A 17728-nucleotide genomic window follows, 5' to 3' on the forward strand; every position below is an offset into this window, starting at 1 on the left:
TGTAAAATAAATAATGGAGACTTAATATAATTAAAACATTAATTTATACTTATTATTTAGATCCCAGAGTAGTTAAGAAACAACTCATTTTGGTTTCTTTTAAGAGGTTTCTATGCTTTTGGTGAAAATAGAAACATTAACCTGTCCTTTAGGCATGAATTGTTGCTAAAATGTTCACAGGTGAAATTTTGAAATGGAGCTATAGAAATCTAAAGGATAGGCTATATACTCACGTATAGCAAATGGTATAACAGTGTACTAAGGGAAATTGTCTAATATTAAAATAATATAAAGGATGAATTCTCTAATCTATAGATTTGCAATAGAAAATATTTTTATAATGAATTTTGCTGTAATGTGTTTTACTTATTTTTTCACTGCACATTATCCTATTGATTCAAAGAAGTATAACTTTAGAATAAACTACAGTAAGTTGTTGATTCCTTTATTGTGTGAATATTTAGACTAGTGGGAATAATGTATATTATACCCATATGTACTACAAACAGATGGCTTGGTGGTTAGCAAACATCTCTGCTTTGTTCTGGCATTCCATCACCTTCAAGAGCTATTTATTGACTCATATATTCAACTACTATAAACATAATGCCTTATTTAGAAAATGTATTGTGACAGAAAAAAAATAAGAGAGCACTAGTCAAACAGGGATTTACTGCTTGCAAGAGCTCTATAGTATAATTCAATGTATAAACACATTGACATACCTGTATTACATAAGGAAATGTTGGGGAATTGCTTTCATTTTATTTATTATACTATAAATTATATAAACAGATTTAGGCATATGTGTCCTTATTTTTCAAGCAATATATAAATGATGTCACCTACCATAAGATGTTAATCTTATACACACACACAAAACCACAGGACCATTCAGGTATGACCTAAATCAAATCCCTTATGATTATACAGTGGAAATGAGAAATAGATTTAAGGGCCTAGATCTGATAGACAGAATGCATGATGAACTATGGACAGAGGTTCCTGACATTGTACAGGAGACAGGCAGCAAGACCATCCCCAGGGAAAAGAAATGCAAAAAAGCAAAATGGCTGTCTGGGGAGGCCTTACAAATAGCTGTGGAAACAAGAGAAGCAAAAAGCAAAGGAGAAAAGGAAACATATAAGCATCTGAATGCAGAGTTCTAAAGATTAGCAAGGAGAGATAAGAAAGCCTTCCTCAGTGATCAATGCAAAGAAATAGAGGAAAACAACAGAATGGGAAAGACTAGAGATCTCTTCAAGAAAATTAGAGATACCAAGGGAATATTTCATGCAAAGATGGTCTCGATAAAGGACAGAAATGGAAGGACCTAACAGAAACAGAAGATATTAAGAAGAGGTGGCAAGAACTGTACAAAAATGAGCTTCATGACCCAGATAATCATGATGGTGTGATCACTGAACTAGAGCCAGACATCCTGGAATGTGAAGTCAAGTGGGCCTTAGGAAGCATCACTATGAACAAAGCTAGTGGAGGTGATGGAATTCCAGTTGAGTTATTTCAAATCCTGAAAGATGATGCTGTGAAAGTGCTGCACTCAATATGCCAGCAAATTTGGAAAACTCAGCAGTGGCCACAGGACTGGAAAAGGTCAGTTTTCATTCCAATCCCAAAGAAAGGCAATGCCAAACAATGCTCAAACTACCACACAATTGCACTCATCTCACATGCTAGTAAAGTAATACTCAAAATGCTATAGTCAGGTTTCAGCAGTACGTGAACCATGAACTTCCAGATGTTCAGGCTGGTTTTAGAAAAGGCAGACGAACCAGAGATCAAATTGCCAACATCTGCTGGATCATGGAAAAAGCAAGAGAGTTCCAGAAAAAACATCTATTTCTGCTTTATTGACTATGTCAAAGCCTTTGACTGTGTGGATCACAATAAACTGTGGAAAATTCTCAGAGACGGGAATACCAGACCACCTGACCTGCCTCTTTAGAAATCTGTATGCAGGTCAGGAAGCAACAGTTAGAACTGGATATGGAACAACAGACTGGTTCCAAATCAGAAAAGGAGTAAGTCAAGGCTGTATATTGTCACCTTGCTTATTTAACTTCTATGCAGAGTACATCGTGACAAACGCTGGGCTGGAAGAAGCACAAGCTGGAATAAAGATTGCTGGGAGAAATATCAATAACCTCAGATATGCAGATGACACCACCCTTATGGCAGAAAATGAAGAGGAACTAAAAAGACTCTTGATGAAAGTGAAAGTGGAGAGTTAAAAAGTTGGTTTAAAGCTGAACATTCAGAAAACAAAGATCATGGTATCTGGTCCCATCACTTCATGGGAAAAAGATGGGGAAACAGTGGAAACAATGGCAGACTTTATTTTTTGTGGGGGCCCAAAATCACTGCAGATAGTGACTGCAGCCATGAAATTAAAAGACACTTACTCCTTGGAAGGAAAGTTATGACCAACCTAGATAGCACATTGAAAAGCAGAGAGGTATTACTTTGCCAACAAAGGTCCATCTAGTCAAGGCTAGGGTTTTTCCAGTAGTCATGTATGGATGTGAGAGTTGGACTGTGAAGAAAGCTGAGCGCCGAAGAATTGATGCTTTTGAAATGTGATGTTGGAGAAGACTCTTGAGAGTCCCTTGGACTGCAAGGAGATCCAGCTAGTCCATCCTAAAGGAGATCAGTCCTGGGTGTTCATTGGAAGGACTGATGTTGAAGCTGAAACTCCAGTACTTTGGCCACCTCGTGCGAAGAGTTGACTCATGAAAAAGACCCTGATGCTGGGAGGGATTGGGGGCAGGAGGAGAAGGGGACTACAGAGGATGAGATGGCTGGATAGCATCACTGACTTGATGGACGTGAATTTGAGTGAACTCCAGGAGATGGACAGGGAGGCCTGCCATGCTGTGAGTTGGACATGACTGAGTGACTGAACTAAGCTGATGTATGTGACATCACTTTATACTTTATCCTATAGTGACAATATCCAAGAGAAGCTACTTAGAGATCATTTTAATGTCATGAGAGATCTTTGTTACAGTATTTGTATGAAAGATTAAGGGTATTATTTTAGTTTTTAATATTTTATTATTAAAAGTTTTAGCCACTCTCACATATATAGGGGTGTACAATGGGACATATTTAATTGTGACATTTCTAGGTCTTCTATTTGGTAGGAATCCTCAGAATGTATCTGTTTGTTCCTTTAAATGCTTCATGATAGCCAGATGGTGAAAGCGAAGCTGTGTCTTGGCATCCTCCAGTCAACAGAAAATCAGACTTAGTAACAACAGCAGACCAACTTCAACCAAAGGAGGCTCTTCCAGCCTAATGGCGTCTGCACAAATAAGATTCTATAACTTCCTCTGAACAGCAGATTCATTTCTACTTGTGAACAGCAGTACTATGAAGATATTATTCTTTCTGCCTGATATATGACACTTCTGTCATTTAATTATCACATCTGCTTTTTAGTCATTAGGGAAGAAAGTAATTAATAATGGCTGCTGTAAGCAGTCTATATCTGATCTTTGGTTCAATAAGATTTTGTTTTAAGTTCTGGAAAAGTAGCAAATACAGAGGATCAAATTTCCTGTGCTACCATATCACCTTAAAGATGAATCGTAGCCTGACTTGCATATAATACTTCCTGGGTTGTGTTTTTCACAATAAGGCCTATGAGACCTTGGTGTATCCTGAAAGCTTCTCATGTCCCAACAGTTTTAGTGTAAAAAAGGGAGTTAAGCAATGACACATTTATGTGACAGATGTGAAATATGTGATTATTAGTATTAAATATTTAGTATTCACATTACATTTTTCATGCTTTTATCATCCCACTTGTCACAGATATGCTCTTCTTGAAATTAAAAAAAAAATAAATGCAAATTTCCAGAAAAAGTTTTAACTATTTTATCATCTTAAACTTCCAGAAAAGTTGTAAAAAAAAAAAAAAAATAGAACTCTCATATGCCTTCTTCTTAGTAATGTAAGAATTTAGATGTTTTGTAAATATATTAAATATATTATATACAGACATTATATTAACTTATTAATGTAAAGGTTAATAGAGAGTCCCAGAAAAACATCTACTTTTGCTTTATTGACTACGCCAAAGCCTTTAACAGTGTGGATCACAACAAACTGTGGAAAATTCTTCAAAAGATGGGAATACCAGACCACCTGACCTGCCACTTGAGAAATCTGTATGCAGGTCAAGAAGCAACAGTTAGAACTGGACATGGAAAAACAGACTGGTTACAAATCAGACAAGAAGTAAGTCAAGGCTGTATATTGTCACTATGCTTATTTAACTTATATGCAGAGGACATTATGTGAAATGCCAGGCTGGATGAAGCACAAACTGGAATCAAGATTGCTGGGAGAAATATCAATAACCTCAGATACACAGATGACACCACCCATATGGCAGAAAGTGAAAAAGAACTAAAGAGCCTCTTGATGAAAGTGAAAGAGAGTGAAAAAGTTGGCTTAAAGCTCAACATTCAGAAAACTAAGATCATGGCATCCAGTCCCATCACTTCATGGCAAATAGATGGGGAAACAGTGGAAACAGTGGCAGACTTTATTTTTCTGGGCTCCAAAATCACTGCAGATGGTGACTGCAGCCATGAAATTAAAAGACACTTGGAGCTTGGAAGAAAAGCTACAACCAACCTAGACAGCAAATTTAAAAGTAGAGACATTACTTTGCCAACAAAGGTCTGCCTAGTCAAGGCTATGGTTTTTCCAGTAGTCATATATGGATCTGAGAGTTGGACTATAAAGAAAGCTGAGCACTGAAGAATCGATGCTTTTGAACTGTGGTGTTGGAGAAGACTCTTGAGAGTCCCTTGGACTGCAAGGAGATCCAACCAGTCTATCCTAAAGAGATCAGTCCTGGGTGTTCATTGGAAGGACTGATGTTGAAGCTGCAACTTCAATACTTTGGCCACCTGATGCGAAAAGCTGACTCATTTGAAAAGACCCTGATGCTGGGAAAGATTAGGGGTGGGAGGAGAAGGGGACAACGGAGGATGAGATGGTTGGATGGCATCACTGATTCAATGGACATGAGTTTGGGTGAACTCCAGGAGTTGGTGATGGACAGGGAAGGCCTGTTGTCCTAGGGTTCATGGGGTCACAAAGAGTCAGACATGACTGAGTGATTGAAATGAACTGAACTGAACATCAAAAAATTGATGCTTTTGAACAATAGTGTTGGAGAAGACTCTTGAGAGTCCCTTGGACTGCAAGAGATCCAACCAGTCCATCATAAGGAAATCAGTCCTAAATATTCATTGGAAGGACTGATGCTGAAGCTGAAACTCCAATACTTTGGCCACCTGATGCAAAGAACTGACTCATTAGAAAAGGCCCTGATGCTTGGAAAGATTGAAGGCAGGAGGAGAAGAGAATGACACAGGATGAGATGATGGATGGCATCATTGACACAATGGACATGAATTTGAGTAGGCTCTAGGAGTTGTTGATGAACACAGAAGCCTGGCATGCTGCAATCCATGGGGTCACAAAGTGTTGGCACAACTGAGTGAGTGAACCAACTGAAAGGTTAACAGAATACTGTGTATGTTTTTTTTTTAATGTATTCTTATATAATTTCCATGGACTTTTCTTGTGTCAATATTGCTTTGCATAATTTATCTCTAAAATAGAGATTGACCATTGCCTCCAAATTGAATAATTGAAATATAAAATTAATTAAAAAATAGTAACAAGAAAAATCTGTGGGTAAGAAGAAAGTAGTAGGTTCTCATAATAAAGGTACTGTTGGTTTGTTATGGAATATGAATTCCGCTGGTGAAGAAAAGTGTAGCAGACACTCTCAGTGGTCAGTCAATGTACCGTCAAATCCACCTACTATTTCAGTGTCCCTCAGCCTGATTTCTGGTAATCCACATGTACAGTATGGTCACTGTCACCCTTGGGTTGCTAGCAGATGCTTTGCCTATGAGCTTACCTGGGTAGAATCTGCTAAGATTTAATGTCCCTTTGGAGGCAGCGCTTATCCAGTGAATTACTGATGAATAGAAAGCTGTTATTATTGCAGCTCCTTTGTTGCAGGATAATTTTGAAGCATGTATTTTATACTATTTCCAGGATTTTTTTCTAAAAGTTTAAGCTTCAGTCACTCATTGTAATAGTTGGCTCAATAACTCTCCCCTTACAAGCTGCCCCACATTTATTGTTTTTAAATCACTTCCCCTGTCTTCTTACAGTGTTTCCTCCACCTCCCATGTACTTAATCCTTCTCTCAGGTTCTGTTTCTTGGGTGAGGAGAAGGGGATCAATTAAGATAATACATACCATAATAATTATTTTAAATCTGTGATGCAGACCTACAGCATATTCTGTTAAGTTAAAACAGCTCACTTTCTAGATTTCCTTGTGTTATGCATATCTCTTTACCAAACAATAGATATTTCAGCGAGAATCCTCTTGAGGTCATTGTTATCTGAAATAGCAAAAATTTCAAATGAAATTACAAAATATTGAATCCTAATAACTTACAGATATTGATATTTTCTGGTTTAGTAGAAATGAACAGAAGGGATTCTGATGAATAAGAAACTGACATACAGTTTAAGCTATTTATCACCTAACTAGACATCCATTGATGAGTTTACAATAAATATAGTGCCCAATCCCTGCTGGCTTAGATGGTAAAGAATCAATTTGCGATGAAAGAAACCCAGGATCGATCCCTGGATTGGGAATATCCCCTGGAGAAGGGAATGGCAACCCACTCCAGTATTCTTTCCTGGAGAATCCCATGGACAAGAGAAGCCTGGCAGGCTACAGTCCATGAGGTCACAAAGAGTCAGACACACCTGAGTGACTAACACTACTAAACTACTACCAATGGTATAGAATAACTTTACTCAGTTTTTTTTTATCATATGATGTATATATTTTTGTGATTTAAAAACCATGATGAAACTTTGTTTTTATAAATTTAGTTAAAATATTTTCCACCTGTGAACTTATGCTCATTAAACAGGTGTCAAGTGCCAAAACTATTGAAAAAAATAGGGTTAGGTTACCAGTGCAACATTTTCATCCATACGTGTCAAATAATGAAAAAATCAGCTATGACTGTTTAGGGATTTATAAACCTTCAAGTAGGCAGGAGTGCTGGTAATGAATGATGATAGGGATTATCATCATTTGCATCATCATGCAAAAAATATTTGCATGTGTCTTTATTAAGCCCATTTGTCTTTGTTCAGTAACTAAATTGTGTTCAACTCTTTGTGACCCCATGGATCGCAGGAAGCCAGGTTTCCCTGTCCTTCACTATCTCCCAGAGTTTGCTCAAACTCATGTCCATTGAGTCAGTGATGTGATGCCATCCAACCATCTCATCCTCCTTCATCCCCTTCTCCTCCTGCCCTCAATCTTTTCCAGGATCAGGCTCTTTTCCATGAGTCAGCTCTTGACATCAGGTGGCCAAAGTATTGGAGTTTTAGTTTCAGCATCAGCCCTTCCAATGAATATTCAGGTTGATTTCCTTTAAGATTGACTGGTTTGATCTCGTTGCTGTCCAAGGGACTCTCAAGAGTTTTGTCTAGCACTACAGTTTGAAAACAATAGTTCTTCAGTGCTCAGGCTCCTTTATGGTCTAACTCTGACATCTGTACATGACTACTGGAAAAACCATAGCTTTGACTATACAGACCTTTGTCACCAAAGTGATGTCTCTGCTTTTTAATATGTTTTCTAGCTTTTACACATAGCTTTCCTTCCAAGGAGCAAGTGTCCTGGAAGGAAAGACTTTTCTTGGGCTCCATTATCATTGCTGTTTGGAGCCCAAGAAAATAAAATCTGTCCCTGTTCCCACTTTTTCCCCTTCTATTTGCCAAGAAGTGATGGGATCAGATGCTATGATGTTAGTTTTTTGAAAGCTGAGTTTTAAGCCAGCTTTTTCAATCTGGAGAAGAGAATGGCAAGCTACTCCAGTGTTCTTGCCTTGTGACCCATGAATAGTATGAATAGGCAAAAAGATATTAAGCCCATTTATCAACCCTCTAATTTTTTTCCCTTCTCGGGGGGATCATTGTTTGGAGAAACAAATGCATTTCTTGTGACATTTCATCATCAACATCAACCTCAACATTCAGGGTAGAGGGATTTTCTATCCACTTTAACTAAGAAATATGAGATCTTTAAATATATGTTGTCACTCCCTTCATATTCTCAACACAAATATTTTTATAGTAAAAACATAATATTTGATCTAAAAGAAAGTGTGAACTGGTTATGCATCTCTACCTTACTGACAGTTTATATATTTTTTTATCATTCAACATATAAGAATTAGACTCTGATTTTCTATATTAGCACACAATGATTTTCCCTTCCTTGACTTCTCACAAAGTCCCAAGTGCTTCAGAATTATTTATAAATAGATGAAGCTTGTGTAAAATAAACAAGATTCCATATTTCCTGACCATTGTATAATCAAACTGTCAGCAGGCATAATGGATTTAACAACTATCTGATTAGAATATGTTCCTATATTGTCAAAGATGGAGAAGAGGATTTTATAAAGTTTATTTTTCACATTCTTTAACATTCTATCCTATTTGTAAACAGGATATATTCTTAGTTGGTGATACTTAGTTGGTGATCTTAGTTGGTGATAAATGAGCTACTGGGATTTTTAAAATTCTATTGTCATACTTTCCTGAATGGCTATTGCTTAATTTATGGTAACCTGCCATTCCTTATCTAACAGCTTTGCACTCAGTGTTTCACTTAATGGACTCCATTTAGCTGAGAAATTTATGTTTCACATTATCATGGGCTTTGTTTCTCTGGTAAAATCAGCATCAAAATATCATAAAAGCAAAGGAGAAGAAGCAAAAATCAAAGGGAAAATGCACTTGCAGTTCTAAAACAGATTACTGGCTTTGTTTTCCATCTCATAATAAATAAAATGGCAAATATTTTCTTAACTTTGGAGGTAACCTTAGTATACTTTAAATAATGAAAGGGAAATGATTTATGAGGATGCATTTTATGCTATTACATCTGGACATGTATAAATGATGTGCAGAATTTTTATAATGCATCAATTTACCAATTTTATCTAAAGGTACAGTACCTTTGTCTTTTTGGCGGACTGTGTACTTCTGCTGTATACAAATTGTCATAAGCCATACTCAGGACAATTCCTCAATTTCCATTAAAATATAAGTGCAACATGAAAAATGTATATTTAAGTAAAACTTCAGATATTAATATATAGCTACATTTCAAGTAAATATTTAATAAATATGCAAGAAAAATCAAGATTCTAGGCATATGAGATATTTTCCATAAATTATTTATCTACATACTAACTTCACTTTCATAGCATTCATGATATTTCATATTGCCCATTCTTAGCTTTGTTCTCCCAATAAGTTTTGTCCCACTCTATGTGACCTCATGGATGTCATATGGACAGGGGCTCTTTTAAACATTGTCACCTAGTTTTAAGTTTGATAATTAGTTGTAGTTTAAATGATTCTTAAGGTCTGTTGGTTAAGGTGCCCTGGAGAAATGATCTCTTGGTTTTCCAATTAAATGAGTTTTAACATCCCTATCCAACACTATTGGTTAGCTGAGTCTTATGTGAGAAAAACACATCTTTGTACGCATGATTCTGATTACTCAAATAAGAATGACAAAGTTATGAATATTTTAGTTTTTCTCCTGAGTTAACAAGCCTGGCATTTTTTTCAGAAGAGTTAGCTTTATTTTATTTAATATTTAATTACTTGGTTGCTCTGGGTCTTAGTTGGGGCATGTGGGATCTTTTAGCTGTAGCATGTGGTAGATCTAGTTCCCTGACCAGGGATCAGACTTGACCTTCTGCATTGGGAGCACAGCATCGTAGCCACTAGACCACCACAGAAATCCCCAGAAGAGTTAGCTTTAAAAATAGAGTCACAAAACATGAATGCCCAACTTTTAATTTCACTTTTTTTATGTGCATGTTTTGTTTCAGCTTTGTGTACTGTTTTACTTATGAAGTGAATTTTGGGAAAAACTAATAATTTTCTGTGCAAAGATGGGCACAATAAAGGACGGAAATGGTATGGACCTAACAGAAGCAGAAGACATTAGCAAGAGGTGGCAAGAATACATAGAAGAACTACACAAAAAAAGATCTTCATGACCCAGATGACCACAATGGTGTGATCACTTACCTAGAGCCAGATATCTTGGAATGTGAATTCAAGTGGGCCTTAAGCATCATTGTGAACAAAGCTAGTGGAGGTGGTAGAATTCCAGTTGAGCTATTTCAAATCCTAAAAGATGATGCTGTGGAAGTGCTACACTCAATATGCCAGCAACTTTGGAAAACTCAGCAGTGGCCACAGGATGGGAAAAGATCAGTTTTCATTCCAATCCCAAAGAAAGGCAATACCAAAGAATGTTCAAACTACCACAAAATTTCACTCATATCATACGCTAGCAAGTAATGCTCAAAATTCTTCAAGCCAGGCTTCAACAGTACGTGAACCATGAACTTCCAGATGTTCTAGCTGGACTTAGAAAAGGCAGAGGAAGCAGAGATCAAATTGCCAACATCCATTGGCTCATTAAAAAATCAAGAGAGTTCCAGAAAAATATCTACTGCTTTATTGACTACGCCAAAGCCTTTGACTGTGTGGATCACAACAAACTGTGGAAAATTTTTCAAAAGATGGGAATACCACCTTACCTGCCTCCTGAGAAATCTGTATGCAGGTCAAGAAGCAACAGTGAGAACTGGATATAGAACAACAAACTGGTTCCAAATAGGGAAAGGTGTACGTCAAGGTTATATCTTGTCACCCTGCTTATTTAACTTATATGCAGAGTATATCAAGTGAAATGCCGAGCTGGATGAAGCACAAGCTGGAATCAAGATTGCTGGGAGAAATATCAATAACCTCAGATATGCAGATGACACCACCCTTTTGGCAGAAAGTGAAGAACTAAAGAGCCTCTTGTTGAAAGTGAAAGAGAGTGAATACGCTGGCTTAAGACTCAAAATTCAGAAAACTAAGATCATGACATTTGGTCCCATAACTTCATGGCAAATAGATAGGGAAACAATACAAACAGTGAGAGACAGTGTCCTGTTTCTTGGGCTCCAAAATCACTGCAGATGGTGACTGCAGCCCTGAAATTAAAAGATGCTTGGTCCTTGAAAGAAAAGCTATGACCAACCTAGACAGCATATTAAGAAGCAGAGATATTACTTTGCCAGTAATGGTCCATCTAGTCAAAGCTATTGTTTTTCCAGTAGTCATATATGGATGTGAGAGCTGGACTATAAAGAAAATTGAGCACTGAAAAATTGATGCTTTTGAACTGTGATGTTGGAGAAGAATCTTGAGAGTCCCTTGGACTACAAGGAGATCCAACCAGTCCATCCTAAAGGAAATCAGTCCTGAATATTCATTGGAAGGACTGATGCTTAAGCTGAAACTCCAATACTTTGGCCACCTGATGCAAAGAAATGACTCATTGGAAAAGACCCTGATGCTGGGAAAGATTGAAGGTGGGAGGAGAAGGGGATGACAGATGAGATGGTTGGATGGCATCACAAACTCAATGGACATGGATTTGAGTAAGCTCTGGAAGTTGGTGATGGACAGGAAGCCTGGCGTGCTGCAGTACATGGGGTAGCAAAAAGTTGGACATGATAGACTGAACTGAACAATTTTTGGGGGTATAAGACTCTTTTAAGTTCACTAAAGGTTTAGCAAGTTATTAATAGTCCACTCATATAATTTATAGTTCTTAACCTAGCTTTAATATTTATAACCAACTATGTTGAAAGAATTTGGATAATACTCTGAAGCTACCATCCTATTAGGGATTCTTTCTCATTAGAGATTATCCAGAGATTAGATAGGAGATAAAATTTACTCAGATTGAAGAACAAAGGGATGGGTAATTTGGCCTACATGAGCATTGTCATTGAATCTAGATACTGTAATATAGCCTGTACTAATAGGAGTTAGAAAATTAAAGCGTCTGCTGGATTCATTCATTTCTTTTCTTTGCCTTCTGTTATTTATCCATTCTCCTTTCTGCAAAAGATTATAAAATTTTAAATTTATTGCTTGAGATTTTTTCCCACCACTAAATTTACACCCACATGACTTTTGGTTTAATGTGTTTTACTTAGGGATTTAGCATCTACAATTAATTAACTGGAGCTTCTGTGTCTTTTTTTCATAATTCACATTTGTTCAACATAATCTAATCAGATTCTGTCATTTTATAGATCTAATACCTCCTATCCATTCATCTGTTTTCTGGTCAGCCCAAGTCATGTAGTTGTAGGTAAACCTGAATTTGAGGAATATGTTTTATTTTTTAGATGGACATTATGGCTAAAGCCATCAGTGTGTTTTTATGTTTTTTTTTTTTCTTTTTTTTTAACAGAGTAGTTTATAAATTGATTCACAGCAAGTTTATAAGCAAGGGCTTATAAAGAGTAGAAGCAAGAGACCAGAGCACAGAATTAGGAATCATGGAGAATTCAAAAAACATAAATGAACCCCAATCAAGGAAGTGGGAATGTGGTCTTGGCTGGATTTTAGAATTGCTATTGTCCAGTGAATACTATCTGCTTCTAGTTGGCCACATTATTTAAAAGAAAGGTGTTATAAATGAATAGCATCTCCTCAAAATTCATGTTTAAGCCTCAACCCCCAATCTGACTGTATTTGGAGATACGGCTTTAAAGAGGTAAGGTTAAATGAAGTCACAAGGTTGGGACCCTTGTAAGACCATAGATGTGTACTCACAGAGAAAAAGGCCATGTGAGGACACAAAAAAGAACCAAGAAAAGAGGTCTCACCAGGAACCAATCTTACTGGCACCTTGGTCTTTGACTTCAGCTTACAGAACTCTGAGAAAGTAAAAATTCTTTTTTGTTTAAACCCCCCAGTCTGTGGTATGCTGTGATGGTAGCCCAAGCAGAATAATAAATGTCTATGGTTGTTATTCTATGCCTTTCACACAGTTTCACGTTGATTGTAAGGCGATACATTCGTTGCCTTTTTAGTTTACCAGTGGAACAATACTTGAGGAGTCTCTTCCATATGAAGACCTGAGACAGATCACAAGTATGTGAACTTTGGGGACATAGTTTTTGGTTTGTTTTTAATTGGAGTATAGTTGCTTTACAGTAAAGTGTTAGTTTCTGCTATATATCAAAGTGAGTCAGCCATATATATATATATACACACACACACACACACACACATATATATACACACACATATATGTCTCCCATTTTTTAGATTTCTTTCCCATTTAGATCACCACAGAGCATTAAGTAGAGTTCCCTGTGATATACAGTAGTTTCTCAAAGTTATCAATTTTATATATAGTAGTGTACATATGTCAATCCCAATTAATCCCACCCCCCTTTTTTTTGCACACAGAGAATGAAAAGTCCATATGTTTGTACCTTATGTCTGTGTCTCTATTCTGTCTTGCAAACATATTCATCTCTACCATTTTTCTGCTGCTGCTGCTGCTGCTAAGTCGCTTCAGTCGTGTCCGACTCTGTGCGACCCCATAGACGGCAGCCCACCAGGCTCCCCCGTCCCCAGGATTCTCCAGGCAAGAACACTGGAGTGGGTTGCCATTTCCTTCTCCAATGCAGGAAAGTGAAAAGTGAAAGTGAAGTCACTCAGTCGTGTCCGACTCTTAGCGACCCCATGGACTGCAGCCTACCAGGCTCCTCTGCCCATGGGATTTTCCAGGCAAGAGTGCTGGAGTGGGGTGCCATTGCCTTCTCCAACCATTTTTTTAGATTCTACATATATGTGCTAATATACGATAAAATTTGTTTTTTTCTGATTTACTTTACTCGGTAGAACAGTTTCCAGGTCCATCCATGTCTCTAAAAATGGCCCAATGTCATTCCTTCTTGTGGCTGAGTAAAATTCCATTGTATAAATGTACCACATTTTTATCCATCTTCTGTCAATGGACATGTAGGTTGCTTCCAAATCTTGGGGATGGTAAATAGTGCTGCAGTGGACACTGGGGTGCATGTGTTTGAACACACAGTTTTTGAACTGTTGTAATAAACTGAGACTGGTGATCTTAGGGTAAAGAATGAGGACATTTTACAACAAAAATGATGTGATCTGTCTCCAAATAGCATAGTGTGACAGAATTTTTTTTTTTTTTTTTCTGATGGTGAAAAATCCTACCATGCCACATGCTTTTCTACAATGTGACCTTCATCGTTCTCCTCTCAAGAGGTTGATCTTTATTATGTTTTCCTGTATCTGGAATAGCTTTGTTACCAAGAGAATGTGAAATAAATGCTGTCTTTTGAGGCTAGGTTATAAAAAGGTGATGTAGTTTTCATCTTGTTTGCAGACATACTTCCTCTTGGAGCCCTGAGCTGCCTTGGTAAAAAATTTATACAAAATGAGATACTGCTATTATATATTTTAGATTATGCTTCATAGAGACAAGGACATTTTCCTTATTAGTATGTTAAGAGTATTTATCATCAATGGTTTTAATAAAACATTATCCAGAGTATACTGAAATGATCTTTTAATCTGTTAATATATTTGATAATGTAAAAAATTCTCATGTTTCTGGGTAATCCAAGGCAAATTTTATTATTTATCCCCTTTCATACATTAGAGTCATATCATATTATTTTTAATGGTGACATATTAGGAGCTTCAAATAATTCTGCTGAAAAGTGGTTGTTGTGCTTTATTTACTAAGGAAATCTGATTTAAAAATAGTCATTCCTTAGCATTCAGGGGAGGATTGGTACCAGAACCCATTGCAAATATCAATATCCATGGATACTCAAGTCCCTTAGTCAACCTTCCCATTCAACTGTATATTATTGTTTTCAAGTTGATAGAAAAATAGGTGTTGCTAACTAAAGAAATGCTTTAACTTGGATCTTTTAAACCCCATGCAATAGCTAAGAGAAATAACTCTGAAATTGCATATTAACTACTGCAAACAACAAATTGAAGAAACACACACATACTTGCATTCATGAAAACATAACTGTTTATGTCATTTAGAAAAAACTATTTAGTTCTTTGGCCCATTTTTTATCAGGTAGATTCCCTATCTCTTCCTCTTTTGTTTGGTTTGGTGGGCATTTATCCTGTTCCTTTATCTGCTGGGTATTCCTCTGTCTCTTCATCTTGTTTAAATTGCTGAGTTTGGGGTATCCTTTCTGTATTCTGGCAGTTTGTGGAGTTCTCTTTATTGTGGCTTTTCCTCTCTGTGTGTGGGTTTGTACAGGTGGCTTGTCAAGGTTTCCTGGTTAGGGAAGCTTGTGTCGGTGTTCTGGTGGGTGGAGCTGTATTTCTTCTCTCTGGAGTGCAATGAAATGTCCAGTAATGAGTTATGAGATGTCTATGGTTTTGGGGTGACTTTGGGCAGCTTGTATCTTGAAGCTCAGGGCTGTGTTCCTTTGTTGCTGGAGAATTTGCTTGGTATGTCTTGCCCAAAAATGGGCCAAAGAACTAAATAGACATTTCTCCAAAGAAGACATACAGAGGGCTAACAAACACATGAAAAGATGCTCAACATCACTCATTATCAGAGAAATGCAAATCAAAACCACTATGAGGTACCATTTCACACCAGTCAGAATGGCTGCGATCCAAAAGTCTACAAATAATAAATGCTGGAGAGGGTGTGGAGCAAAGGGAACCCTCTTACACTGTTGGTGGGAATGCAAACTAGTACAGCCACTATGGAGAACAGTGTGGAGATTCCTTAAAAAACTGGAAATAGAACTGCCTTATGATCCAGCAATCCCACTGCTGGGCATACACACTGAGAAAACCAGAAGGGAAAGAGACACGTGTACCCCAATGTTCATCGCAGCACTGTTTATAATAGCCAGGACATGGAAGCAACCTAGATGTCCATCAGCAGATGAATGGATAAGAAAGCTATGGTACATATACACAATGGAGTCTTACTCAGCCATTAAAAAGAAAATATTTGAATCAGTTTTAATGAGGTGGATGAAACTGGAGCCTATTATACAGAGTGAAGTAAGCCAGAAGGAAAAACACCAATACAGTATACTAACGCATATATACGGAATTTAGAAAGAGGGTAACAATAACCCTGTGTACGAGACAGCAAAAGAGACAGTGATGTATAGAACAGTCTTATGGACTCTGTGGGAGAGGGAGAGGGTGGGAAGATTTGGGAAAATGGCATTGAAACATGTAAAATATCATGTATGAAACGAGATGCCAGTCCAGGTTCGATGCACGATGCTGGATGCTTGGGGCTGGTGCACTGGGACGACCCAGAGGGATGGTATAGGGAGGGAGGAGGGAGGAGGGTTCAGAATGGGGAACACATGTATACCTGTGGTGGATTCATTTTGATGTTTGGCAAAACTAATACAATTATGTAAAGTTTAAAAATAAAATAAAATTTAAAAAATTAATAAAATAAAAAAAAAGAAAAAACTATATGGGCTCAATTTTCAAATAAAATGTTCATTGATCATATGCTATAATAATAATAATGTTATTTATATAAAAGTCCTTCGAGAGGGCACTCATATTCCAATGTGAAGTAGAACACTATAATATTTTAAGCTGGGAAATATTTTGCTTTTTAATAAATACATGTTTCAATTACACATCATATGACAAAAGTTTTATCATTTTTTATAGTGCAAGTCATTGTCAGTCTACTAACTGTTCTCCTTCAATGTTGTGTTGACTGTTCTGGCTTTTTTGCCTCTCTCTAAACTTTTGAATCAGTTTGATAATTTACACAAATGAACATATTGAGATTTTGATTGTGATTGCACTGAATTTATAAAGATGGGAAATTCTCACATTGTGACAATATCAAGTCTTCCTATCCATAAGCATGGAATATCTATCCATTTATTTAGTCTGTCTTTGTTTAATAGGGGTTTTGTAAGTTTCCTCATTTATACCTAAGTATTTAATTTGGAGGTATAAATGTAAATGGTTTTGTGTTTTAATTTTACTTTTTTATTGATAGTATATGGGAGGGCACTTGATTTGTATAAGAAACTATATCCAGCAACCTCAGTATAATTGCTTATTAGTTTCAGGTGTGTGTTTCAATACTTAAATGTTTTCTGTGTATACAATTATGGCATCTGTGAACAAAGCCACTTTTATATTTTCTTCCTCAATGTATATCCTTATATTTTCCTTCTCAATGTGTATCCTTGTTGCATTAACTAGGGCTTCCAGTATAATGCTGAAAAAGAGTAATGGGGAGGAACTTCCCTACCGTGTTCCTGATCTTAGTGGAAATGCTTCCAGTTCTCTCCCCATTAAATAGGATGTTAATATGTAATCTTTTAAAGGTGTAAAAATCAGAATTACATACTGTATAATGTAGAAAGACGGTATAGAAGGGGAAAACGGTACACAAGAAGAGAGGCAGACAAGACTGACTGATTATCCTATCTATAAAGCTAGCATTTCTCTGTGTATAAAACTATAATAAACAGCATAAAGGTAAGCACAGGAAATATAATTGTATATACTTATTTTACAGAAATAAAAGAATGTAAAGGAGAGAAAGAGGAACTCACTTTTTTCTCCTTTTCCCTTTTTTTTTTTCTCAAAGAGAATTAATAGTTTTGATCCTTAAAGAAACAGAAAGCTAGAAAATAAGCTTATATAAGTAACAATTATAAAGGTAACTACAG

General features: G+C 36.7%; 1 protein-coding gene and 1 long non-coding RNA gene across 17 annotated transcripts in view; one reads left to right on the forward strand and one right to left on the reverse strand.

The window, feature by feature from the left end:
* LOC147365924 (uncharacterized) overlaps positions 1–17728 on the forward strand; it is an 851918-nt gene that overhangs the window by 820818 nt on the left and 13372 nt on the right. The window contains exon 10 of one of the 6 annotated variants that reach the window (XM_086317576.1): positions 10004–15182. The exons of the other annotated variants lie outside the window; for them this stretch is intronic. Within the exon in view, the coding sequence (XP_086173702.1) occupies positions 10004–10027 (24 nt within the window). The 3' untranslated portion in view covers positions 10028–15182. Of the gene's footprint in view, positions 1–10003; positions 15183–17728 lie in introns of those variants that run through there. 6 annotated transcript variants of the gene reach the window in all.
* The window catches only part of LOC147365929 (uncharacterized), a 137198-nt gene that overhangs the window by 64423 nt on the left and 55047 nt on the right, over positions 1–17728 (reverse strand). Inside the window, exons 3-4 of one of the 11 annotated variants that reach the window (XR_015133054.1) lie at positions 6316–6463; positions 3056–3325 (exon numbers count right to left, since the gene is read on the reverse strand). The exons of 9 other annotated variants lie outside the window; for them this stretch is intronic. This is a non-coding gene — a long non-coding RNA (uncharacterized LOC147365929). Of the gene's footprint in view, positions 1–3055; positions 3326–6315; positions 6464–17728 lie in introns of those variants that run through there. One more of the 11 variants, XR_015133055.1, reaches the window with a different exon arrangement.

Source organism: Bos grunniens, chromosome 9 (genome assembly GCF_055505025.1).
Source record: "Bos grunniens cultivar Pamir isolate PY7600 chromosome 9, Bosgru_T2T1.0, whole genome shotgun sequence".
NCBI classification, from domain to species: domain Eukaryota; kingdom Metazoa; phylum Chordata; class Mammalia; order Artiodactyla; family Bovidae; genus Bos; species Bos grunniens.